Consider the following 27,300-nt stretch of genomic DNA (forward strand, 5'->3'; position numbering starts at 1 on the left):
TTCCGCCACCCCTGGCCAAGTCGGCTCCGGGGGCTGGCGCTCCGGGCGGATGCGGCCGCCCGCGGGGCTGCGGTGGCTGCTGCTCGGGCTGCTGCCGCTCTCCAGCCTGCCCGGGGGCGCGGGGCTCGCGGCGCACGCGGAGGAGGAGGAGGCCGCGTTGTCAGGTAACGGTGCCGGCGGCGGGGCTCCGCGCGCGCTCCCGCCCCACCGCGGGGGCGCGCTTCCTGCCTCGGGAGGCGCGCGCGCGCCAGTGGAGCCAGTGGGCACCTCTTTCCAGGAAAGGGTCACCCTGCCCGCAGCACCCGCAGAGGATCCGCAGCTCCCCCTTCCTGCCACCTGGGTCCCCTTGGTTCCTCCCCTGGCTCGTGGCCGGTGTATCATTTTAGGGTCTCGCCAAAGCGCCAACTCTACCTCAATCTTCTTGTACAAAAGAGCAACAAAAGCCCAGGCATGTAATGGATTGGTTTTTTTTTTTTACTGCGCTACTCTGGAATTTCCCTGCCTGCCTTCCAGCGCAGGACTTTTGGGTACAATTGGTACAGTTGATGTTGAAAACTTCCTGATTTCTCTATCTAGCCATTCCTTTGGAGTGGAGACGAGGGGAGCTTCCGCTTTAGAATCAGACGGGAATTCCACCGCCCCTGATCAGACGTGTGACCTGGAGTGAGACACAAGAGGTGACGTTAAAACCCTTTTAACGTCCCCCCACAGCACTGATGGCATGCTTAGCATGTACGCGATGCAGAGGAAAGAAGAGGAAATCGCTGTATGTTAAGGGCTGCCCTTGGAGCGTTCTCCAGAGTTGGTCACAGAAGGGAGTCAGGACGATGGACTTGGATCTATAACTCTAGAACAGCTGTTAATTTGCCCTGAGCTCAGCTAGCATCCCTGAGTGCCAATTCTTTTTCCAGAAAATCTCCACCAGCTTCCTTCCTCTCATTGGGCACCGCTGGCCATAAGCGAGGCTGCCAAGGGTGGTCTTCAGTAGACATGGGTCCCTCCAGTACCATCTGGGTTGAGTGGATGTCAGGTAGTCAGTTTTCAGATCCACACACTGCCGCCATGCCAAGAATTGTTATAGTCAGGCTTTTTGGACCCATTCCACAGAACCATCATCAAACAAACCTTTGTTGACCTTACTACGCACCAGGAGTGTTAAACGTGCTTTTTCTGCATTATTCAAGACTCATAACCCCCGTGTGCTGGTAGGTACTGTTCTTAGACCCATCCTACAGTGAGAAAGCTTAGTGAGAAGGCTTAGCAGTACAAGATACAGCCAGGACAGTCTGGTTTAACAAACAAACAAACGGGTCTGGACACACACTAGAGCAAACCCTTGGGTTCTAGTTCAGTCATTACGTCACCCCCTGGTAGTATAAACCAGGATCTGGCCTAGAACCTTAATGAACTCTAGTATTTCCATCAGTAAAATGAAGACGTTCTACTGGCTGATTGGTTTCCAGTGGTTACGTCACCAGGATCACCAGTGGGTTCATGTTTCTATTTTGTTTGCCGAAGGCTTGTATAAAAGCACATCAGTGTTTGCGGTCTGCCTGAAATACGCAGGGTGCCTCACTTAGTCCACAATTAAGAAAAGGATCAACCTATGGAGTCTTGTATTGACTCTTGCTACTCCATATGGCTTTGTAATGCGAAGGGGAAGTGTCCAGGGCCCTGCCTAGCACCGGGGACACCATGCTAGGACTTCTAGACTAGACTAGGTGTAAAAACCATTGCTGCTCTAAAGGCTTTTTATGAGAAACCCTGAGGTCAATGAATAGCTCTTACCTCCTTTCTCAAAATAGAGCCTAACTATGAACGTAGCCCTGGTGGTGGTGTAGGGTAAGCAATGGACTGCTAACCACAAGGTCAGTGGTTCAAGTCGCTTAGCCGCTCCACAGGAAAATATTGAGGCTGCCTCCTCCTATAAATGTTTATAGCCTCGGAAAACCTCTATAGCAGTGGTTCTCAATTTCCCTAATGCCACTCAATCTTCTTAATGACCCTTTAATATAGTTCCTCATGTGTGGGGACCCCCAACCATAAAATTATTTTAATTGCTACTTCATAACTAATTTTGCTACTGCTATGAATCGGGCAACCCCTATGAAAGGGTCGTTCAACCCCCAAAGGGGTCGCGACCCACAGGTTGAGAACCACTGCTCTGTAATAGGATCACAATGAGTCAGCATTTTTTTTAAACAAAATGTCTTTTTAATAACAGGCGAGATTTGGTGGCTTCCTGTTCTAAAATTTTATTCTCAACAAACACCCTTGCATAAAATGAAGAGCACTTAGACCAAGACCAGCTTTCTATCCCACTGTTTGGTGGGAAGTCAGAGGCAGTAGGCCCAGGAGGGGCCCTTGCATAATCTGGCTGAGAGGAAGAAGACTGCAAGCCAAGCATTACCTTTTGTTTGCAACCAGTGGGTGAAAGGTCCCTAAACCCAATAGGAAGTTGGGATCTCAGCCTGCTGAGATGAAGCCCCAGGCTTCAACAATCATAGATCATTGGAGACCACAGCTCTCCAAGTCGGCTGTGGAGCATTTGAAGTTAAAATCAGACCTGAGTCTTGCACTACAAACAAAACAAACGAACAAGTGCCTTGTCCTGGAGTAGAGCCAGCTCATCTTTTTTAAAAATTTATTTATTTTTAAACAATTTGTTAGGGGCTCATACAACTCTAATCACAGTCCACACATATACATACATCAGTTGTATAAAGCACATCCATACATTCCCTGCCCCAATCATTCTCAAAGCATTTGCTCTCCACTTAAGCCCTTTGCATCAGGTCCTCTTTTTTTCCCCCTCCCTCCCCGCTCCCCTCTCCCTCATGTGCCCTTGTTAATTTATACATCGTTATTTTGTCATATCTTGCCCTATCCGGAGTCTCCCTTCCCCCCCCCCCCCCTTCTCTGCCATCCATCTCCCAGGGAGGAGGTCACATGTGGATCCTTGTAATCAGTTCCCCCTTTCCAACCCACTCACCCTCCACTCTGCCAGCATCGTCCCTCACACCCTTGGTCCTGAAGGTATCATCCACCCTGGATTCCCTGTGCCTCCAGCCCTCATATGTACCAGTGTACAGCCTCTGCCCTGCAAGGTAGAATTCGGATCATGGTGTTGGGGGGAGGAAGTATCCAGGATCTGGGGGAAAGCTGTGCTCTTCATCGGTACTACCTCGCACCCTGACTGACCCATCTCCTCTCCTAAACCCCTCTATGAGGGGATTTCCAGTGGCCGACACTTGGGCCTTGGGTTTCCACTCTGCACTTCCCCCTTCATTCAATATGGTATACACCCACATATATACATACACACATATATCTTTTCATCTTGAGCCTATAGGACACGTAGTTCTGCCCCATAGAATTTCCAGGACTAAATCGTTAAGGAGGCAGATGGCCCCTTCTTTCTCCGGAGGGGCAGGTGGCAGATTTGAACTACACATCTTTCATGCGATGTGCTCATTTCAGTTTCATTCTTTATGTTCATTCTTCGAGAAATAGAAACCAAGATTTCTATTCAGGTGAGATGAAACAGACAGACAAGCAAGAATAAAATAGGGAACTGATCTTTGTGACAATAATGATGCATGTTCTTATCTTTGAAAAGCAGGATTCCTAATAATAAAATAAATACTAAGGACAATTTTCCCCCTATATTTGAACTCTCAGGAGTTAAGGTTTGTTGTTGGTTTGGGGGTTTGTTTGATTTTTTTTTCTTATACTATACTTGTACCTTCCTTCCTCTTGCCCCACTCCCCCAAACAACAGTTATAAATCAAATGGAGGAAATAGTATCCAATTTAATATGTGGTATTATTCTGTTTGAGTCTAATCTGAATATTTTTCCCATCTCTGAAAGCCATCTAAGGTTAAGTTTAAGGAGGAACATTGCTGAAATATTTTAATGTGGAAGGGCTGTTGAAGACCTGCTAAGATTTGAGAAGTGTTTGCGCTTTTTATTTTTAGCATGCTCTAGAAGTAGGTTTAAGTACTACCTGCTCTTTTCTGAAGTTTTGACTGAATATTTTTACCTTGTGTATGACTAATGCATTTTGGAAAGCTAATAAGTGACAAAAGTAGTACAAAGGAGTGATTTTAAATTCAGTTTGGTAATTAAAGTAGGTGACATACAGCTGTCCCTATTTAATATATGATATCCAGATATCATGAGGTAAAAATTAGTTGAATTGGGTATTTATAAATTGAGTACTCATAAAAATGAATGAAGGGACTTCACAGGCTAAGGTTACCTGACTCAACTCTTCTGATAGCGTAGCTCGTTAATGCCTCCGGTATTCGTTTGAGCAGTTTGGACACAACTGTCCAGAAACAGCCTCTCCTCCAGAGTCACATCTAGCGACTCTGAATCCCAAGAACCTGGTGACGTCTACAGAGCATTAGAAAGGAGATGCGGATTCTACGGCTTAGAAAATCGCCATGCTGGGCTAGCTATCATAAGGATGGCATTAGATAGCCCTGAATTCTTGGAAATCGAGACCGAGCTGGGATAATCCCCACTTGCAGCAATTTCTCCTGGTTTGCAACAGATAGGAGGACAGGGACAGTGTGTTAATCCGGGGAGACTAGAGAAACAAATCCAGAGACACTCATATGTGTGCAAGAGAGAACGTTATATCAAAGATCAATTATATATTAAGAAAACATCCCAGCCCAGTCCAGATCAAGTCCTTAAGTCTGATATTACCCCATATGTCAATACTAGTCCATACATTCCTCTTCAGACTCAGGTGACACATGAAATGATACTGAATGCAGGAAGATCCCAGGACAGTGAGTGGAAAGTCTTGTGGATTCAGTGGTGGTGGAAGCACCTCAGCTCTGGTGTGGGTCTCCACATGGCTCCTCCAGCTCCAGGACTCTGGCTCCATCAGTGTAGTTCTGTGTGGCTTGTCAAGAGGAACGTCTCACAGGAAGAGTAGCAGAGCATGTATCTATTGATCTCTGCTGTGTCTCCAAATGAGGTCTTCATGCTGTGACCTGACTGACAGGCTAGACTCCACCCTTTTGCAAGTTGACAGGACATTATGTAACTGCCACAGACATGTAGGGCAGCATCAGTGCGGGGGCCCAGGGACGTCTCGTTGGAGGAAGTAGCACTCCCTAGGCAAGTATTCATTTCTGACCAATGGAATGGCTATTCTTTCCTTTTCAGCAATTCTGTTTTGTTTTCGGGGCTGCATCCAAAGGAGCTTGTGGTTGTGGTGATGTCGGGTAAGCAGTGGGACTGTTAACCACAAGGACGGCAGTTCAAACCCACCAGTTGCTCTGCAGGAGAGAGACGAAGCTCTCTGCTCCCATGGAGATTTATAGCTCTGGAAACGCTACATAGGCCCACTCACTCGATGGCAGTGGGGTGGTACGTCCCTTGCTAGGGGATCCATCCTCTCGCAATGAACCGGCGAAGGCTGGGGTGCAGGAGTACGTGAAACCTGTGCATGTGTGAGCAGCCGCATAACTTTGTCAGCGGTTCAGTCAGACGATAGAGTTGTAAATAAACATCGAACAAGCTACACTTTCCATTTTCCACCCTCAGGTAGAGATAGAGGCGGTAGAACCTGAATCGTGAAATGTCCCTGGAAGCTTGCTGGAGGAGTGGCCTAGCAGATACCACTTTTAAGAGGGTGTTCTCTCAGCAGGCTTGCCTTCATAACGATCCTAGTTGGCACGAGTCACTGTCTCGTGCCTGGTCTAAGGAGTCCGTGGCTCAGGGATCACATGAGCTCACCTGCAGTTCTGGGCTCATGATATCTTGTGGTTCTGAGTTTCTAGCCCCTTGGATATTTGGGCATTATTTTTGTGGGGGTGGCTGGTTGAAGAGCAGGGAAGAGGTGATAAGAGTGGAGGGCAGCCAGAGGAGACCAGGACATGCTAACTCCTTGTCTGTGATACCATATATGTTGTATAAATTCTACATCAACCCGCCCCCCCCAAAAAAAAACCCAGAGGCCACACTGAGGAATTCCAGTGGGGAATGCTTTTAAAAATAAGTTTCTGATAGTATTTCTTATTTCTGTAGGCAGTTCCTGAACAGCCTGCGTTCATTTGTACTTTCAGGTTGAAGACCAAGGTGAAATTAAGAGCAAATTCATTTCTTCTAACCGGTGGGTCTCTGACCCAGAATACATTATTTACCATATAACTACAAAACAAAAACAATTTTGGGGGGGTCATCTCTTTCTTTCCCCTACTTGCTCTACCTGGTGAGGAGATGGAAGAAGGTCTGGGGGTGCTGTGGGTTATAGCTCTCCACCTTGAATTATGGGCCCACCGATTGTGGGGTGGGTTCAGGGGGTAAGCAGAGCCTCTGGTCCCAGAATAGCCCTTGTGTGGCTGCCATGAGCTCTGTCGAGGAGGTGGCCATTAGCAGGGAGAGCAGGGGTGCCCTGTGATGTCAGGTTGTCTCAGAGGGAGGGCCAGAGGGCACCCCCTTTTGGCGCTGCTGAGGCTCTGGGAAAGATGGGCCAAGGTTTCACACACTGGTCTCAAATTACAGCACACACCAATATTCAGTTCAGTGTCTCTTAAATCCTGGGTCTACAGCAATGAGCTGCAGGGTCCCTGACTTCAGGGGAAACAGGCTATAAACTTATAATTACATATAAATGATATGATGAAAAATCAAACAGTAGCAAGAGAAGAAGTGAAGGTAGTTGGGGTGTGCTATTTTAGCTAGTGGGGTCCAAGGAAGCCTTCCTGGGAAGGTGACACTTGAGCAAAGACATAAATTATCAGAAGGAGCAGGCTCTGCCAAGATCCGGGGGAAGCGAGCTGCAAGCCAAGAAAACAGCAAGTCTGAGGACGTGCTGTGGGGGCGGGCTTGGCACCCTGAGGAGGAGCTGGCAGGTTGGCGTGACTGGAGCAGGAGTGGGAGGGATGTGTAGGGGAGGAGACCCCGGAGGGACACAGGATCCTTAGAAGAGAGCGTGGGCATTATTTGGCATGCGAGGGGAAGTCACTGGAGGGTATTGAGCAGGATCTTAGGGATTCTCCTCGGTGCGTTCAAAAGAGCTTGGTGCTGGAAAAAGATAGATGCTGAGTGGAGAATAGGTTGTAGGGGCCAGCAGGGGCCAGTTGGGAACCAGGGAGACCATCTGGAGAGCTACTAAAAACCCAAGAGTTAACCATTGAAAGGAACCATTGTGGGCTACGAGTTGGGCTGCAAACACAAAGTCGGCAGTTCTAATCTAACAGCCTCTGCGGGAGAAAAGCAAGGCTTTCTGCTCTCATGAAGGTTTGTAACTTGGAAACCCACGGCTCAAGTCTGCTCTGCCCTGGAGAGTTGTGCTGAGTCAGATGGACTCGGTGGCAGTGGGTTTTGTTTGATTTTGAGGCGACCCGGACTCACAATGACCTCCCTCAGGTGTGTCTGTGTCTAACTGTCCCACAGGGTGTTCAATAGCTGATGTTTTGGAAGTCGGTTTCCAGGCCTTCTTTTGAAGGGCCTCCCAGTGGACTCAAACCTCCAACCTTTGGGTTAGCAGCCTAGCACATTTACAGTTTGCAGCCAGGGACTCCTTCCAGAAAGTCCAAGTGCAGGATGACTTGGACAACAGAGAAGCCCTTACTCCTGGCTTCAGATGCCTGTGCTATGTCTACGTACATCAAGCACCTTGCTCTTAAGAGCTCTCGCTATGAAAGGACTTGGGAGAGCAGATGGAGAAAACCTCATGTCAAGGCAACATTCACCTGCCAACTCAGGCCTCACAACGAGGACTTCTCCTCAGACCACTAGCATTATGGGAATTGATCCAAGCTGACGCCATGAAGCCGACCTACTAGGAGAGGGATTGGGGGGACAGCCAAGAAGAGCTGCCGAAGCCTCATAAGCTCTATACAGTAACCCTGGAAACAGCTGACTGGAAGTAGTAGGGCATCCTTCTGAGAACTCCAACTGCTGGGGCCTGGGGCCTTCGAGATTGCCACTTTCCTTCCTTCTCCCTTCTGGAGGGCCACAGAGCATTCTAGCCCCCCTCCCCCCTTAGGCCTGGTTCCTGCTGAGAGACTCCATAGGAGGCCGCGTGAAGGCAGAACATGGGCTACCTGCAGGCCAGCCAGGAGGGTTTGCTCCAACCCTATCTCTACTGCTCACTCTCCGAGGGCTTCTCGTGTGTTTTAATATGTTCTGATCAGCTGGCTTACATTCTACACTGCCGGCTAAGACATACATCTTTTCTATAGTTTGCTGCCAACCCTTTTATGTCCCTGGAGTCGCCTTTTCCTTGTCAAGCCCTTGGAAGGGGCTCTTGGGCATCTCGGCACTACTTCAGACTACATTTCACCAGCAGTGGCTTGGCCTTTTGGAGCGCCAATCCCACCTCCTCCTTTGGGCTCCCAAGTGAACAGGCATAAGCCCGCAGGATGCATCTCTAGACTCCCGTATTTGACCCCGTATTTGACAGGGGCCCCTCCACCGCTTCTTTCTAACACTTTTTTTTATTGGGGGAGACCTGCTTCTTAACCTGCCTTCTTGTATGAGGGCACGTCAAAAAGTCCATGGAGAAAGTCCAAAAATTTGTAAACCATTGAATTGTATAAGTGAATTAATAAGTGAATGTATGTGAATTGATAAATGGATTATATGTCAATCACACAGTTATAATTAAACAGTTATAATTTAAAAAAAAAAGAAAGTCCATCATCTATTCCTTTTTCCCATGAATGTTTTAAAGCCACCACCCCCACCCACCAGTCTTTGTAGCTTCAGACTTCCAAACTCTGCAAATGTGTTTGTAGAGATAAAAGTGGAAGCGTCTCCTCACAATGTTAAGTCAAGAGTAAAAGCTTAGTGGGATGTGCTATGTCCTCGTGGACATTCCCCTGAGGGCCCTGGCTTTCAGGAAGTTCGTTGCATTTTGGAAGGCGGTGGGTGTGTCCCTAACATCCTTTCCCTGTGTCGCTCCTTGCTCTTCCTTCAACTTAATGCTAAAGATAATCTTAGGCAGGGCAGGGAACGTCCTGAGTTTATTCAGTGTTGTTTCTTCAGGGGATGTAATTGTTCAGGAGCTATTGCTGGCTACCCAGACCTTCTCTAGTTTTAGTGGTGCAGAGTTCGGTGTACGGCTCGTTCTTGGCATGTGTCCACAGTGGTGCTCCATCCCTCTTTCCCGTTTGACAGGTGTGGTGGCGAGCACACATCCTGGATCCAGAAGAACGTAGGACTTAACATCCTGATTAATTTCAAATTTGAATACAGGGGTGGCTACAGAGAAAAATGAACCCCCGAAGTTGATCATTTTCTTAGGGCATTTGTCCTCTCTACTTTCCGTACTGTATAACGCATCTCTTTTGTTCCTCTGGATATTATATTGTGTTGTGATCCATTGATTGTATGAGTGTCTATTATAACTCACACTTAATGTATTTCCATCTATCTCCAATCACATTTCCTCTGACCTGCAGGCCTCACCATCTTCCCTCAATCCCACCAGCCAGAACTTGGCCAGTTCAAAGCCAAACTCATCTCCCCTTTCCCTTAATCAGTTTGCTCCTTCCTCACCACCCCCAAGTACAGGGCCTCACCGGCTGTCCACTCACCAGAAACCTCCAGGACATCTTCCTGCTGTCCCTCATCGAACCTCTCTGCAAAGCCTGCTGATTCCGCTTCCTGAACACACTGCCACCAAGTCCATTCGGACCCCCAGTGACTCTGCAGGACAGAGTAGAACCGCTCTCTAGGGTTTCCGAGATGGTTTAGGGAGGCAGCCTGCCCCGGCTGCTATCACAAAGTGGCTGAGAGGCTCCACCTGCCTGTTGATTAGCAGCTCAGTGTTCCCCCCACCCACCCAACCTGGTCTCCACCAGCTGGTCTCCTGTCCTTCGTTTGTCCTTCCCGCTCCTCGCTGCTTGAGCTCACGTCTTCCTTAGACGGCTTCCATCGCCTCCTTTGTGGTCTGCTTTTAGTCTTCCTCCCATCCAGCATCTCTCAATGCTCAGGAAATGCCCTTTCCAAAACACAAATGGACTTCTGGCATTTCCTCGTTGAGCTGATTAGGCCCAGTTCCCGCAGCCCCATCTCAGCCCTTCCCTCCCCTGCTCTGGCTGCAGAAGCTGACCTCTGTGGGTTGGGTCCCCTGGACTTCTTTGCTCTCTAGCTTCCTGTTGGGTTTGCCCAATGCGAGACACCAGCGAGAGGGTAGGAGAGAGAGTTTGAGGTTCCAGTACCCTACTTGCCTTGCCATTCCAAGGAACTCCTGCCTGTGGTGCATTCCACTCGATGACCATTCTTTAGCACCAGTAGCAAGCCCTCCTCTTGGAGTTTCAGGGCAGCAATGTTAAAGAATTTCTACTTCTGCTGGTACCTGGGAACCTCATCTGACCTGCCCACGTCTGCACTGAACCCTTTCACTGAAGCCCTTTTGTGTCAGTTGTTTCCTGTCGAGACACTTACCTAAAATCCTTCCTTGCTTCGTCTTCCATCGGATGAAGTCGGCTGCTTACCGTGCTTGCCTCGGGCGTCGGGGTGCACGCATACAGCCTCTGCCCTCCATCTTCGTGACTGGCTGACCTAACAGGCTTTCTCCTACCCCCTGGTTCTGCACACACGCCCCACCCCCACCGATCTCCATCGCGTTGCCTCCTGCTTGCCTGTCTGCGCTCTGTTCACGTGTCAGAAGGGAAGCTGCCCTCCCGTCTTTGCCTCCACTCCGGGACAGACGCGGCCCTGCCGCAGCATTCTGACGGTGCCTGAATACGTCATGAGAGTGACACTGCACCGTCCGCCTCCTTCTAGTTTGGAAAGCCGAAGGACTATAATTACTACGTCGGGAAGTCATCATGGGCTTCTAAGACTGCCACCATCATCCCTGTGGATAAAAAAATAAACGCCTGGACAAGTTACTATTTCAGAAATGCATTTGTTTTCCATCTTTCAGCTCCAAGGTGTAAAGCTTTGAGGGAAATGGCTTTCATTAAGAGCTCTGAGTCAGACTGTTACTGCTTCCATCAAAATACCCAAATGAAGTGGAACTCCTTATGGTCTACTGTCCAGGTAAGGGACGACTTTTAAGTCAGGTCTCAGGGAGCAGGGAATTACGAAGAACTCTTCCAAGAATAGGAAGTAGGTCTTGTATGACGTGGAACTATGAGTCAGCATGACAGCTGATGTAGGGAGGAGGCACACAGTGAAGGAAGGTCGCCACATCAATGTGTGGCAGCGGTGTGCCCTGGGAGCTCCGTGCTGAAGTCTCAGCTACTGACCGAACGGCAGTCTCTGCCAGCTACTCTGGGGGGCAAAGATGTGGCAGTCTGCTTCCGGGGACGTGACACCCTTGGACGGCTTACAGGGCAGTTCTACTGTCTCTTGTAGGTCCCCATGAATCAGAACCGACTCAGCGGCAAGGAGTTGGGGGTTTTGTTGTTTTTTCTTTTGTCCAAGAGGGGCATTAACTCTCTTTACTCTTCATTAGCCTCTCCCCAAACCAGTTCACATAATATACAGCGTGCTTGCTGTTCAAACACAGCTCAAGAGAGTGTCCAGCCTTCTATTTCCAGAATGATTGCTGTCCCACATAGAAACATTGGCATTGCCTGTGGGCAATTGATTTTAGACAGCCATTGATTTTAGTCTCAGGTGACCAGATTTTAACATTGGTAAAGCGGGACACCAGAGGGACACCATTGATAAGACTCATATCCTGGCGAAATAGCCACATCGCAGCCAAAACCCGTACACCCTAGCTTGTCGTGCATTCTTTCCCAAAATCGGGACTTTTTAAAAATGCCACGGGACGCGGGACAAATTGTTAAAAATCGGGAGTGTCCCTCCAAAAGCAGGACTTCTGGTCACCTTATTTTAGTTGCCTAGTACTTTCCTTCACTGAACATTCAACAAATGTAGCCTGAGTCCCTGCTGGGCCTTAGGAACTGTTCCAGGCTCTTAGGATACACCTGTGAACAAAACAAATCCCTGGATGTTTATATTCTCAGGGTGAAAGAGGGACACATAAAAAGCCATACCTGTAATAGAGAAGAAAATTGCAAACCTAGTTTTCATTGAGAGGGTGCCGTTTGGGAAGGAGTCCAAGGAAGCGCTGAGTGACCCCAGAGAAGGGTCTGGGAGAAGAGATCTCTAGGCTGAGGGAGAAGCTAGAGCCTGGCGTCCGGATGGCACCCGATGTTCGTTTGGTGAGAATAAGCTACTGAGGATACAGATCAGTTTGCCTGCGTTGCGTTCTGTCTTTTCACATGTCCCTTGGCCACAGTCACTTGCTAGAAGAGTTAGTCAAATCCACCACCATCCAGCGGAGGAAACATTCACTTCCACACGCGTCTGTAGCCCAGTGTGTGAGTGGTCCTAGGCACGGGTCTATAGGGCCCATCCCTGGGTCAGACCATTACCAAGTGCATCTGAACGTTCTTGATTCAGCCCATCCTGGTCTCTTCACTTTTGTGCCTGTGCTGTTAAGAACCTTATGAAGGCGTGCCACTTTTGTATTTATAGACTTGTCTGTTCTTCTGTAGGTAAAGATTACCAGCCCAGGCTTGCTGCATGTTGTATATATCACAGGAAGGCACAATTGCCAGTATCCAGAAACCATTATATCGTTTGTAAAATGTATGTTTCAAAACTTTTGGGCACCAAGGGAGGCGCATGAAATATCCATAACCATCCATCCATGTGGGCAGACCGTGTGTTTCTCTGTGAAGCCTGTTACCAGGACACTCACCTATACACTCAGAGTGAGTCGAAACTGTAAGTCAGTTCTTATTACACTGGATTCTCCTGATTCGTTTTATTCTGGGGAGTCAGTTCACTCAGTTGCCTTTTCTTTCCGTCACCACATCGACATAAAATCTTCTGTTTGTTTGTTTTTTCTTTTGCCCCAGTGATGGATTTCAATCTCTTCCTTCTGTTTGTGGCTGGCCTGCTCCTCTTCTTTTATGCAAAGACCTTCAGTCAGTAAGTATGAATTGGCGCTTGCGCAGTGTTGTACAGCCAAAGTTACACTGCTTGTTTTCTGCCTCACGCTCCTTGCATTTGTAGTTCTCAGTTCCAGCCCCTTGCCATGGGTTTGGCGGACAATAGGTCTGAAGACAGTGCTTAAGGACCTTTAAAACAGTAACAGTCATCTGTGTAGTACGATATGCCTATGTTGAAATCATCCACCTGCATGATTCCATTCGATCTAGTGGCATACCTTCCTTGATTTGATCTGATCGTGACAACGTGTGAGCTCTGGGTGACTGTTGTCGTCTTATCACTGAAAACCCCAGCATCCGCGACCACACTGCTGCTGCCTGCCAGGGCCAAGACCTGTACTCTGGTCTTCGCGTGCCGGATGCCTTGCTCTTTCTATTCACTAACACCATTCCCTAGTTGCGTGGCTCGACAGCAGGAGATTGAGTTGCACAAATAGCTGATAAATACATCATTCTGAAACTCGGTTTTCAGTTTCTCATTGGACAAAGAGCCTCTCTTTCCAATATTTTACCTCCTAGCTTGCTCACATTAGTCAGTGCCCAACACTTGCTATTCATAACATGATCCGTTTTCACTTTCCCCAGAATGGAATCAAGTGTGTTTCTTGCCACCCGTGGGCTTCTCAAACCCACAGTTCTTACGCAGCATGAGGGCAAAGCTTAGCATCAGAGGCTCTGGGCTGCTGAATCCTCCTGACTCAGACAATAACTTTGGGAAGGTCTTTGGCTTCTGAGCGCCTTGCTGTTCTCCTCTGTAAAGTTCACACATGGACGGCGGTGTCACGGGGTTGTTGTGAATGCATGGGAAGCTATCAGCCAGTGCCTGGTGCACCAGATAGCTGCTCAGGGGGTATTGCAAATCCAACACTGAAGAAAGACGTGAACTTGGCCATTCTGTTTTGAGTTAGTGGCAAGCTATTTACCACGAATTCCAAGTTTATGATGAAAATTGCCTTGGCTCTTGGACGTTGCCATCTGAGTTCATTGTGTCTTCATATTCTTGATGGCTCCTGTCCTGAGTGCGGCAGGGGATTCCAAAAGCATTTGTCGGCTGCTCTTCACAGAAGCCCTCTGTTCTATTACCTCTCGGGGACTCTGCTGGGCCTTCTGATGACATCTGTCTTTGTCCTGCTGCTGGCAAGAAGGTTCATTCCCAAGGTGAGCATCTTACGTGCAGATGACTAGAAAAGTAAAAGCCACGAGCTTATAAACATGAAAAACTGATGACCGTCACTTGGCTTGGATGGGGTAGATCCTAATGTAAGCTATGAGAGTAAGTTAAAACAAGTCTTGTCGCAAAATCACTGAAAGCCTTATGAAGCAAAAATCTCCAACTGTGAAGCTCCTGGTTCTCATCACATCCCCCATCCAAATGTTGCACTTTGGAAGGTCGTGTTTCCACCCCTCTAACCCTGCCCTGCAACTTACCTCCTGTCAAAACAGCAGCATGGCCGCCCAAATCCTGTTCCTCGTCAATGTTCTTTGAGTTTTGAGACTCAATAAAGCCTGCAGCAGCAACATCAGGCCTGTAGGCTGGAAAGGGTAAGGTTTCCCGGTGAAATTCTCATAAGACAGCCCGTGCTGCCCTGGAAGATGAGCTGAGAGCTACTCTGTTGACCTTTTTCTAATCGATGCCCTTTGCCATTTGATTACAACTTCTGCCTAATTAGCTCCCATGGTTCTTCCATGTCCCGGGAGAAAAATCTATCAAGATTCCCCTTGGAATTTCCCAGAAACAGCTGCCACCGCCTTCTGAGCTGACCTCTCTGCCTTGAATTTAGCTGGCTCAGCAGATTGCCTGGAAAGACACTATTTTTATTGGACCTCTTTTTGTTGTTGTTGTTGAAGGCATCCTAATGAGACTAAAAGGAGCCCTGGTGGCGTGGTGGTTCATTATGGGGCTTTAACCCACAAGGTTGGCGATTCGAAACTACCAGCAGCTCCAAGAGAGAAAGACAGGGCTTTCTACTCCTGTGGAAGGTCACAGTCTCAGAAACTCACAGGGGCAGCTCTCCCTGCCCTATCGGGTCACTATGGGTCAGTACTGATTCAATAAGAGTGAGTTTGGCTTGGTTTTTAACAAGACATGTCTGCGAAAACTTGTTGGCAGCTGATGGCTATCAAGGTGTGTTTAAGCACCCAAACGGGAGCGCTGGTACCAGTACTTTTCAACTTACCTTCGTCTCTTCCTTCCTATAGACACTCACTTCACGTGTATCTTTTTTCTAAAGAGTGCTTTATTTCTTCATAAATGTAGACTAACGAAGTATTAAATTTTGCTGATCACCTTTTTTTTTTGAGACGTTTTTATTTCTAGAGAGTGTGTTTTTAAGGAGCCTGCTGGCGCCGTGGGTTAAGTGCCGGGCTGCTAACTGAAAGATTGGTGACTTGACCTCGGCAGCTGTCTGGGCAAGAAGCTGTGGCAGCCTGCTCCCATCCAGATTGACAGCCCGGAACCCCCGTGGAGCAGTTCAACTCTGCCCTATGGGGTCGTGGAGTGGGCCCGGACTCAGTGGGGCCAAGTGTGTTCTTGCTGACGAGTGACGGGTTGTTTCCGGGCCGAGTGAAACTTCCTCTCATCTCGGCAGAGCTTAAGTGTTGCCTGACACCAAATCATCAGGCCTTGAAGGACACATCTAGGGAGTCGTTCGTTCTCTGAAACGCCTTCGAGAAACTAAGGCCCTGCCTTTCGTAGAGGGTAAATGCATATTGGTCCAGGATGACAAACTGCAGTGACTCTGAGCAAGACTTGCAGCCCGCGTTCTGCTGCGGGGAATGTCCTGCGGACGAGGGTCACTTGGGGAGCTTGTGGCAATGCATGGTCCGGCTCAGCAGTGAGGAGTGGCCGCTGAGTGTGTGCCCAGCACACCCCAGCTGCTGGGCCACGCTGCTGCTTAGCAACCGACACCTGAAGCAGTGGGACGACTGGGTAGCTCAGGGTATTTCAGACTGACACCAGTCCATTCACTTTGGTATGGAAGTTTTTACAAGGTTTTGATTTGTGTATTTCTATTCTGATGAGAGTGAATGAAACAGATATATATATATATAAATATGTATATGTATCTATCATTTATTTTCTTCCATGCACAGTATAGCACGTTTGGGGCTTTAATGGTTGCTTGTTGGTTTGCTTCGATTTACATTTTAAGCCAATGGACAGAAGACCTGAAGTGGCTGTGGTCTGAGAGCAGACTATATTTATTAGGTAGGTAACTTTTTAAGCATGTCTTCAATTTGGGTTGAGTGGAAAAGTGCACCTTGGGGCATTCCTCCTCCAGCATCTCAATTTCCAGAAGTGCTTTTAAAAATAAATACTTTATTGACTGGATTCTCATACCTGATGCTATCAGCCCAAGTGATCTCCTGTGAGACATTTCCCTCAGACTTCTTTCTCAGTCGATGATACCAGTGACCAAAGGTGATTTGTTTCTTGTGACTGAATACGGTTCAGCTCCAACCACATCCAATTTGTCAAAAAAAATTCTCGAAAATTTGGCTCTTTTCTCCCCTTCTTCTGTGTGAGAGATGAGAAATGCTAAATTAAATAACAAATGAAAGCTTGACTTTTCAAAATACGAGGTTGTGAAGAAGCCTTACCTTCTCCTTAGCTCGTATTATAAAAGCAAACCCCCAAACTCATCACTGTCAAGTCAATTCCGACTCGTTGGGTCCCTGTAGGAGAGCGTCGAGCTGCCCTGTGAGCTCCTGAAGCTCTAAGTCTTTACAGGAGTAGAAAGCCCATCTCTGTGGAACCCTAACCCTCCCTTTCTCTGTCCTCTCTTCTCAGCACAGCGCCCTGCTAAGGAGAGCAGGGAGTTGTCCCAGGTCCCACTTTCTGGCTTTCTCAGATGACTGCTTTGTGGTATCATTGAACTTTTCCTCTTGCCCCTCCAAACACATTCAGTGTCAGACTTGCTTAGCGAGAACATGAACACCTGTAATGCGTAAGATCCCCGATGATCTGCACTTCACGTTGGATCACAAGGGCAAGCATTCTCCCCAGCACTAGTCAGACTGAGACTGAACACTGGGTTAAGCGGAGACTGCCTGCGCCTCATTCTAAAGTCACTCTTCCTTTTATGACTAGAAAGTAAAAATAAGAAATAGGGACGGAGACGTAATCCTAGTCAAGGTCATCTGATAACACTTGCCCAGATAAGACACCGGGCTGACCAGATATGCATACGTATATGTTATATTTATTATAAATAGCAATTTCTAATTACTACTAAAGATCTTAAATTATGACAGAAGTCAACCCAACCTCTCACACGGCAGTGATAAACTAGCTCATGCTCTAATTTTTAAAGCTAGTTTCATTGTGGGGGGGGGGGTTGAAATCTCGGTTTTGTGATGTGTCCTTAGCTCTAAGTCCAAGGCCCTCCAGGTCTTACGGGTAACTTTTCTAATCTCGTTTACACCATGTTGTGTTCCTCTGCTGTTGCAGGCTATGCCTTGACAGTTGGACTCTCCAGCTTTGCTCTGTGTTACAAACATGGACCCTTGGTGGACGCAAGGAGCCAGAGCCTGGTGGCGGGGGCCCTGCAGCTCCTCTCCCTGGTCCTCATCTACTGCGGGATCTCTGTGCCTGCGTATGCATGCACAGCAGTGGTCCTCGTCTCCTGCTCCGCTCTGCTGCACTACCTGATGAAGGCACTGCACTCTGTGACCTGGTGGGCATCTTTTTTTTTAAAGTTTGGTTTCCTTTATTATGTCGGGGAGTGTTTTAGACACGCCATGTGTAATCTCACAAGGAACTGTGTTACCTGGAGGGACGAGGGAGAGCGTCTGTGACCTTCAGAGGTGTGTGCCACCAGTGTCTGGAGCACCACAGCCCACCTAGCATTGATTCAAGCCAGGGGCTACAGTACTTGTGCCCCGGGTTGCCTAAAAGGTCTGCTTTTAGTCTGCATTTCCTTGCATTGGAAAAGCAAGCATGCTTTTTTGTGTTGAGTGTTGTGTTTGTAAGATTTAGGCATGGAAATGAATATTAAATGAGTCATAAATTATATTTAGGATTTTTTTTTCTCTGCTGCTTTGAGGGAAGACCTAAGCCTTTTGAAACAACAGAGAGAAAGATGAGTTTATCTCTGTTGCCACCTGTTTGTTCTGTGCTTCTTTAGTAGTTCAGTTTGAGCATTGGCTTCATTGTCAAGTGCACAGGTAAAGGAGCTGGTTCTTGAGGTGGACTTTGTTGGACTATAAACATGAATCTCTCCATATTAACTACCGAGAAAGTTCAGGAAAACTCTTGGAAGAGGTAGTACTGGCCTGAAATGAAAAGAATGAACCGATACAGTTGGGTGAATAGATGTGGTACAAGCCTGCCAGACAATGGGAAAGGCCAGTTTGTTACCTTCACTAAACGGACTGTTCTAGATGTAGCCAGTGAGGTCGGTAGACCTGGGCCAGAGTGTGGGCAGCCCAGGCCCTGCTAAAGAATCTTTTCAGCTCCGCTACACAGCACCTTGCATTTTTGTTAGCACCCCTGCTGCCTAGACAAGAATTAACCCAAATGCTGAGGGAAGTGACCACATCTCCCCTAGGCATGGAGGTGATCTCAAGGACTGGCAAATTCTACAATCCAGAGTCGTTATCACTCAGCTTGAATGGACGTTACCATATGGGAAGATGGGCTCAAGGGTCTAGAAAAGTTGCAAATGTGGATTAGAATGTGCCTTCTTATCATCTTTATGTTGGCAACTAAGCTAATTAAAAGGGAAAAATAGTCTCCAAGCAAAAAACAAAAACAGATACCAAGCAAATCATTGCCTGGCGGGCTAAGGGCCCATTTGACTGGTGTAGCTTCAGGTCCTGCTGCACCCAGGATCACAGGACACCACAGCTCGTAGAGCTGGGTGACTCCCAGGTCAGTGCATCAGCGTGGGACTGGAGAAGCCAGTGAAGCCAAGGTTGCGGCAGACTAGATGGCAGATGGACAGTGGCTCCTAGGAACTGCAGGCAGTATGGCAGGCCATTATCTTAAGTCCAAAGAACCAGAGGTCAACACACCAGGTGCAGGATCCAAACCCAGCAAAAAGCAAGCAAGCTCTCCACCAAACACAAAACCAAACTCACTGCCATAGAGTGGATGCCGACTCATATCGACGCTTTAGGACGGAGTAGACCTGCCCCTGTGCGTTTTTGAGACTGTAACTATTTATAGGAGTAGAAGCCCTCATCTTTCTCCCTTGGTGCAGCTGGTGGTTTCTAACTTCAGACCTTGAGATCGCAGCCCAACACGTATTTATATCGGAAGTAGGCCACATTCCCAAGGAGATTTCTTTTCAGGTGCATCAGGGCTATGACTTAAGTAAGGCGATTGCCACTCTACCTTAATCTAACAACTCACAGCAGACCCCCTCACGGAGTCTGTTACATTGTGTTCGGTCACATCATGGGGCTTACTAAACTTCAGCTGCCAAACCACTGAGAATCCTGGCCCAGCCTAGTTGCCACAAACCTGTCATACAGGCTTGAGCAGAAGGAAGCTTCCCCTGGGTCTCTCTCCCCTTCTTTCAGTTTAACCATCCATCAGCCCTGCCAAGGACAAACTGTGTTCTGTGATCTGCATACCGTTCAAAAGAGTATTAACCTGTACACTGTGTACCTGTGACATGGGAACGGTAATAATGTGCAAGGACTAGAACAATTGAAAAGTAAATTCAGTAAAATTATTTTTTTCTGGTTGCTAGTTACATAATAGCAATGGGTACCTAGTGAGAATTCATTATAGACAACTCACATAAAACTTCATTTAGAAAGAAAAAATGTTAATGATTGGTAGCTTTATCCTATATAAAATTGGAATCTTGTCATTTAATCTAGTAAGCTATTTCCTTTAGGCTTCTTGGCCTGATACTTTTAATAATATTCAAAGATATCTTTGAAATATTATATCGTAGTGCTGTTTCCTACAGAATGATAAGACAGAAATATATCTGTCTGCCTTTTTCACTAACCATCCCACTGCCATCCAGTGGATTCTGACCAGATTCATCACAGTAGCGAAATTACAGTTATGAAGTAACAACGAAAAATAATTTTATGGTTGGGGGTTCACCACAACATGAGGAACTGTATTAAAGGGTCACGGTATTAGGAAGTTGAGAACCACTGTGTTAGTGGCTTTGAACCTTGGGTCTTATGGTAGCAATCCAATGCTGGTGGGGGTGTTGGATAAGCACTGGGCTTCTAACCACAAGGTCAGTGGTTCAAACCCACCAGCTACTCAGAGGGAGAAAGTTGAAGCTGTGTGCTCCCATAAAGATCACAACCTCAGAAACCCTTTGTAGGGTCACACAGAGTCCTGATCAAATTGATGTCAGTGAGTTCGGTTTGGTTTCTCATGAACGTGATCACAAATAGAAGACTTCATATACACTCTGTTAAGAGACCTCTAGTGGGGCAGTGAGTTATGCACAAACCACAAGGTTTGCAGTTTGTGCCCAACAACCACTCCATAGGAGAAAGGAGAGGCTGTCTGCTCCTGGAAAAATTTACAGCCTCAGAAACTCACAGGGGCAGTTCTACTTTGTTCTATCCCCCAAACCAAATTCACTGCCCTCAAGTTGATACCGACTCGTAGCAACCTTCTAGGACAGGGTAGAACTTCCCCCTGTGAGTTCCAAGATGGTACCTCTTTACAGGAGTGCAGAGCCCGTCTTTCTCCCCCGCTGTCCTATGGGGTCACTCACTGTGAGTTAGAATGGACAGCCTGGCAGTAAGATTGGCTTTGCAGCTTTGTGTAGTCTGTCAGCATGAAAGCATTCATCAGAGGGTGCTCCTCTTGCTCAGTTTCTCACTTTGCAAGTGAGATTTATATGAAGAACTGTGGTATGGAACAGGACGTTAAAGGGTAAATGACAAAGGAGAGAAATGATACTTTGTTTTTGCATAGTACTTGCTCCTTTGCAGAGAACTGTTGGCATACATCTTAATAGGCTGCAGCTGCTGGGCGAGTGTCCTTATTGATCACTCACTGGAGACTACTCACCCTACTAAGCACTTTGCACTTAATAGCGCATTTACTCTGTACAGGACACCATGGCAGAGATAATATTACTTTCATTTATGTTTTAGGCGAGTAGAGAGAGCCTCAGGACTGGTAAGGAAAGGTACTGCCCAGGCCCACACGTGGGCCAACCTCGAAGCTGGAGCTTGTGCACACGTCTTGGGTCCACGGCCAGGGCTCTTCCTCTCTAGGGAAACCGTATCTGTCTATGGTCGTGTGCCGTCCAGTGAATTCCACCCCACAGCAGCCCTGCCAGCCACAGAGCAGACCTGCCCCAGTGGCGTTCACACATCAGCAGGTCTTTTCCTTCCAAGGAAGCAACCATCCAGTTGATTGTGGGTCACAGCAGCCTGTAGGACCCAGAGCTGCCCGGAGGTTTCTGAGACGTAGATCTTTACACGAGTACAAAATCCTTATCTTTCTCCCTGGGAACAGCAGGCAGGTAGTTTCCACCTGCAGATCTTTCAGCTAGCAGCCCAAGGCATAACCGTCTAGGGAGTCCAAAAAGAATGAGGAACTAATCTTCAGCAGCTTCCAAATTCAGCTTATCTACCACCAGATGAGGTTTAAAAGATAAAATACAGATTTCTAGGGTCCCAGACCTTCAGAAAATATATTGAAAATAGAAAATGGTAATCCTGGTGCTCTTTCAGATTTGGAGATCTCTGATTGGATATGAAACCTTCTAAACTCATCTTGAAAAACCCACTGATAAATTATAACTTTATATTTCTTTAAAACTATCAACCTCATTACTGTTTTTCAGGTGTCACTTCCTTCGGGGCTCTCTTAGTTGGAAAGGAAGACAGTACAATCGGGAGAGCCTGGCATGTGAGGATGGAAGGATATTTAAAGATTAGTCTGTGTTCACCTTCGTTCAATGTTGCCTCCCTGTCTCTGGGAGCGAGCACTCAACCACATCACCACTAGGTGGAGGTGAATTCCCACAAATCCCCCGCTTTCCAGTGGGGGAGGGCTTCCGCTGATTCTCCATAAAAGGAGATCTCCACAGTCTGGCTTCTGTTAGTGCCTGGAAGTTCCACAGGCCAAGCGTAGAGAAGCGAGGCTTTGAGCTGTGTGATTGCAAATCACCGGAGAAGAAATAGACAATGAGCCAGCCTACCAAAAGCCCATTCAAATGCCGTCAGGAAAAAGGAAAGTGTACTACTAGACCCAAACTGTAGGCTCTATATGGAGTCCATGAGTGGAGCTAGCGAAGCACTGGCCACGAACTCCAAGTCTGCCAGTTCGAGCCCACCCTGGTGCCTTGGGAAAAGGTCGCAGCCTTGAAGATCATCCAGAGCATAGTTGCTCTCTGACCGCATGAGGTCGCCGTGAGTCGTTGGCTGGAGGTAGAATGGACTCGATGGCGAGTTTGAGGGGTGTGGTTTTGTTTTTCTATGTGCCCCTCAGTAAGGAGGCTCCGTGGTAGTGGGGTTACTCATCGAGCTGATAACCTCTAGGTCAATGGTTTGAAGCCACCAGCCATCCGCAGGAAAAAGACGACACACTCTGTGCCCTTCGAGCTCCACCGGTTCAGAAATCCAAAGGGGCAGCTCTGCTCTTTCCCATGGGCTCACTCTGAGGCCGAACCACCTCGGTGGAAGTGAATTTGGTTAGGGGGTACACCTACGTCACGATAACAATAGCATCCCCAAAGTACCGGGGTCTGCATTAGAGTAAAGCAATGTAAACGTAGTATTGTTGCTACCTTAGAAACACATGTCTGTAAACGTTAAGGATTGAATTGCGCCATCAAATATGACCAGGAATCTAACAACCAAATGCTTCACGGTTTAGGAAAATGAAGAGCTGGTTTGCCTCAAAGAAACCGGTGATTCGGTTGCTGACTGCTGAAGAGTACCGGGAACAAGCTGATGCCCAGACAGCCATTGCCCTGGAAGAACTGCGCCAAGCCTGCCGCAGGCCGCACTTCCCCGCCTGGCTGGCTGTCTCCAGGCTCGGGGCTCCTAAAAAGTAAGCCTGCATTTCATTGCTCCTAAACCGAGCTCAGTCGCCTGACCCATCGCTCGGGAAAGAGTCCTTCAAGAAATAATAGAGTGGCCCTGGAAAGACGGTTCGATTAGGAACGAGCGACTTTGGTGGAAACATTTGTCAGTGGTCCTTGTTCTTTGGTCCTCCTGAGAGCTGGTGCCAGATGACATCTTGGTGGGCTCCCTCTTAGGGGGAAGTCCATAGAGGTGGCTTCCATTAAGGATGGAGGGTGGTGGCATGGGCTGTGTAACTTGCTTCTCACTCTCCTGGTATGGGAAATACTTTTTTATTTTTCACCAAGAAAGACATTCCTTTGTTGCGTTACCTTAGCTCAACACCATATATACTTGTCTATAAGCCGTGTTTTTCAGCACATTTTTAACGCAGTTTTTGTGGCAACATTAGGCTGATATTCGGGTCAGCTTATACTTTGGTATATACGGTAACTAACTCCCCTGCCATTGAGCCCGGTTTCAGTCGTAGAGACCCTGGAAGGCAGGGTGGAGCTGGGCCGTGCGTTCTGTGGCTGAACATTTTCACAGGAACGGAACATTTCATTTCTCTCCCACACATCGATTGGTGGGTTCAAAAGACTGACCTTGGGGTTACAACTTAGTGCATAACCAACTCTACCCTCCGGCCTCCTCTAAATAATAGGGTCCTCAAATGAAAGACTGAAAGGGGGAAGCACTGGCAGTAAACAAATAAACACTAACAAGCCTACGCTAATAACCAAAGGGAAGCGATGGCGGTAGGACCTCCAGTGGGTACAGTTGGCTATGGCAGTCAGCCTAAGCCTCCCGGCTCTCCTGGAATAGCTCTCTATGAGGGTCACAATGTTACAGTGGTCTGATGTTTCTGCCCTTTGTGTAGATGCCACCCTCTATTGACTCAAATCAAATCGAATTAAAAAAGATAAAATTCCAAGGGTACATGCTGCCATCCCAATAAAGGTTACAGTTGTTATTTTTAGTAATTGGGATTAATAGATATATCAATTATTCCATAGTTCAGTCACATCTACCAGAATTGTACATTTGCTGCCACAATCTGTTTCCAAACATGCTTTTTCTATGTGGACCCCTTGACGTCATCAGCCCTTCACCCAGCTACCACCTCTGTATCCCCGTACACCCAAACCCTTATTCCACTTGCTAGCTCTATAGGTTCATCAGTCCTGGTTTTCATACACCAAAACCCAAAAAATACATACCACAGCTTTAAGAGGGTGACCCCCAATGCCATGACACATAATCCTGACTTGAACAGTTAAAATGTATCAGCAGATTCCCCCTAGGATGCATGCTGGAACCTGATCTGCTTTGCTAAAATCTTACGTATTGGGGGTTGTATTGTTTTGTTTGTACATGTTAGAGGTATCTCGGGAGTGACTGTATTAGTTTTGTGGGTTTGTCTGGTTTTTGTTTGTTTTCCACTCATTAGGTTTGCAGACTTTGTCCTGGGAGCAAACCACTTGTCGCCTGAAGAGATCCACCTGCACGAAGAACAATTTGGCCTTGGGAGTGTCTTCTTGGAAGAGCAGCTCTTTAACGGGAGGACTACCTGACAGTGCCACGTGGGACTTAAATTCACTCTGGGCACCGACCGAAGTGGGTGACCGGCCGGGATCCGGCTTGAAGCTGAGCAGAACTGCTCCAGAGCGCGTTGCCATAGACACAGTGCAAGCTACACTGAAAGTACCTGCACGCAAGGTACTCTTGGCACATTCTGCCGTGTACTGGATTCTAGGTGCCCCAAGATTCTGAAGCAGCCATTCACACTCCCCTTGAATGAAGACTTTCATTAGGAACAAAGGGAATTGCATTGTTTTGCAAGGAGCCAGTAATGGAGAGCAGGGCTTTGTCGGCACACAGTTTTCAATCCGCTCCGGAGCTCCAGAACCTGCCTATAAAAGCCGGCATTGCTCTCCCCACACTTTCTCCATAGAAGTCCTGGAAGAGACCCAGGACACACTGCGCCGGTGTTTTCCACAGTCTACCCTGTAGACTACAGAATGCTGGTAGGTGTCAGTTCACAAGGGGATTCTGAGGCCAACTCCATTTGATGCATGGACAAACTGCAGCACTGAGGGACTTCTGAAAACCTCGAACAACGCCGGTGCACGCTGTGTCTCTCTTAGTGGGGCGGGGGGTGCTGCGTGCAGCAGATCCCAATTGAATCTGACCACTGAACACTTTCAGAAGTATCCATGAGTCGGTATTGACTTGTTGGCAGTGAGTTTGGTTTGGTTTGGATCCTCTGGAATGTATGGCTGGAAAATGCGTATCTATTTTCATTCTTCACTGTCTGAAGGAGGAATTGAGGTTTGGGAAGATTACATACAACCAGAAAATTTTAGAGGCAGTTCTGGGTCCGAGACCCCAGCCCTTTATATACCCCACGACTCAGGTAAAAGAGATCTTGTTTTAGATGCAAACCAAGGTACCATGCCTTTACAGACCTGCGTGTCACACAAGGGCGGCTTTTTACACTCATGGGCAGCAGGCTATTTAATAACGGTGACATAAGAGATAACATTTCTTAAAGCCATTTATTTAAGTTTTGATCAGATTTTTATAGAAATACATAAAGATTAGGAATTAGAATTACTTTCTATCTTTTCTATATGATGACATTGAAGACAATGAGCCTCCTGTGACATTTTGAATTGACTAGTCCATTAAAAAAATGACACACGTTTAGCTGTGTTGGTAGCAATTTCCTACAGAATAGGTTTATGGTCTTCCTCAGAGAGAACAAATCTTTCCTTGCTTCATGATGTGACGCTCCTTAATGAAAGGAGGGACAATGGTGTGTTTTGCCCATGGAGGACAGAGACCAAAACACAGGCCTGAAAGAGGAGCGCATGCCCAGTCTTTAGAGTTGCTAAACTGATTCCCTTTCCGAATCAAGCACAGGTTTATATTACTGTGGTGGGAAGAAAAGGAAGAGGCTTTCTCGAAGAACTCCTTTTCTAGAAGAGGGGACAAGGGGGATGGGACACCAGGGGCTTAGGCCCTGTTGCTGCCTGATCCAAAGTTAGCGGGGTTTTTATAAAAGGTTGAGCTAGCACATAACTACCAACATTTGGAACTGTCATATGATTGATTCTTCAAGTAAGCGGTCCTCCGGGAAGCAGAAGGTCACGGTTGAATAGGTCTCTCTGCCAGGAGCCTGGAACAGTAGGAGCTCCGTCCCTACTTCCCACCGCCCATCCCTGAAAGCACATGCTATTGAAGTCTGTACCTTTACACAGATCTGGATTAAAATATCAACGTGCCTTCCATTCAGACTTATTTATGTGATTGTGATGATGACTGTCTTATCTGTGTGAAAAGTAAACCTTGAACATTTTGCTGTTTATGGATTTTTATTATTTTTATAATTCTGCACATCCATGACATAAACGTGCCGATGTAGCCGTGCTTAAGCTCACCCTATTCACCTCCCTAGAGACAGTTTGTCTCGTACACTATGAGGGCGTGACGAACCATGAGAACGGTTTGCTGGGGCTCCCAGGGGACGGCCCAGCCAAGACAGCTCCGGGGCCTCACCGGTGGCAAAGGGAAGCGGCCGTGGAAGGAAGTCGTGCAGCAGAGACCCGCAGGCCCGGTGTCTCGCGCGCGCGCGCGCGCGTGTGTGTGTGTGTGTGTGTGTGTGTGTGTAACTAAAACCGCTCCGTGCCCTTTCCAGTGGCTCGTCTCTCAGAAGTAAATCACCAGACCCTGCCTTCTGACATGACTTTGGTGGACTTGAACTTCAGGCCTTTTAGCTAGAAGCTGAGTGTGTTGACCATCTGCATTATCCAGGGACTCTGGCAACCACCCTAAAAACATCTGAAGGAAAAAAAAGGAGCAACAGTCTCCCAGGATCTTCATCTCCATGTTTATTTCAGGGGACACCATGGGTATTTCAGTTTCTGTTTGGTGAGAAGGTAACCAGTTAAAAGCATGACTTGGACTCTTTGTATTGCCTTCCTTTGCCTGGGATTAATGATGGCACTAGCAACAATTCCAGTCTTCAGCAAACAATGTAGAAATACCTCTTGTAAGAGACTTATTTTTCTCTCTTTTCCTCCCTCTCTTCTCTTTCTCTCTCTCCCTTTCCTCGCTCCTCTTTATCTCCTTCCACTCCCTGTCTTTTGGAAAGCATTGAAGCTGCTTCGGTGACCTTTCAGTGGCACTGCTCTGCCCTCCACAGGTGGCTGAAAGCTGGCTGGGTGCTTTGCACCCTAATAGGTGATCACTTATCAAACATAACAGGCCCTTTGTTGGGATGGTGCTCACACTGGGTGCCTCACAAAAGCTTCCTGTTGTTAGAGTTGGACCATTTGACAC

At 47.5% G+C, this 27,300-nt stretch overlaps 1 protein-coding gene across 1 annotated transcript; it reads left to right on the forward strand.

Annotated features, from left to right (window-relative positions):
• The first annotated feature begins 15 nt into the window (after positions 1–15).
• On the forward strand, positions 16–26,889 carry NEMP2 (nuclear envelope integral membrane protein 2). The gene is made up of 9 exons (XM_075529444.1): positions 16–164; positions 10,905–11,020; positions 12,493–12,724; positions 12,859–12,931; positions 14,016–14,109; positions 16,045–16,159; positions 17,402–17,627; positions 22,769–22,945; positions 24,407–26,889. The coding sequence occupies exons 1-9, from the start codon at positions 50–52 to the stop codon at positions 24,528–24,530; spliced, it is 1,272 nt and encodes a 423-aa protein (XP_075385559.1). The 5' UTR covers positions 16–49; the 3' UTR covers positions 24,531–26,889.
• The last annotated feature ends 411 nt before the right edge of the window (positions 26,890–27,300 follow it).

The sequence above is a fragment of the Tenrec ecaudatus genome, chromosome 13, assembly GCF_050624435.1.
Source record: "Tenrec ecaudatus isolate mTenEca1 chromosome 13, mTenEca1.hap1, whole genome shotgun sequence".
Taxonomy (NCBI): Eukaryota; Metazoa; Chordata; class Mammalia; order Afrosoricida; family Tenrecidae; genus Tenrec; species Tenrec ecaudatus.

What these genes read in the sequence shown, in the direction of transcription:
- NEMP2 (XM_075529444.1), top strand. Translation starts at nt 50, where the DNA reads ATGCGGCCGCCCGCGGGGCTGCGGTGGCTGCTGCTCGGGCTGCTGCCG. An exon ending in ACTCAGAGTGAGTCGAAACT is followed by an intron (nt 12,725 to 12,858) that starts GTAAGTCAGTTC and finishes CTTTTGCCCCAG; the next exon opens with TGATGGATTTCAATCTCTTC. An exon ending in AGGCTCGGGGCTCCTAAAAA is followed by an intron (nt 22,946 to 24,406) that starts GTAAGCCTGCAT and finishes TCCACTCATTAG; the next exon opens with GTTTGCAGACTTTGTCCTGG.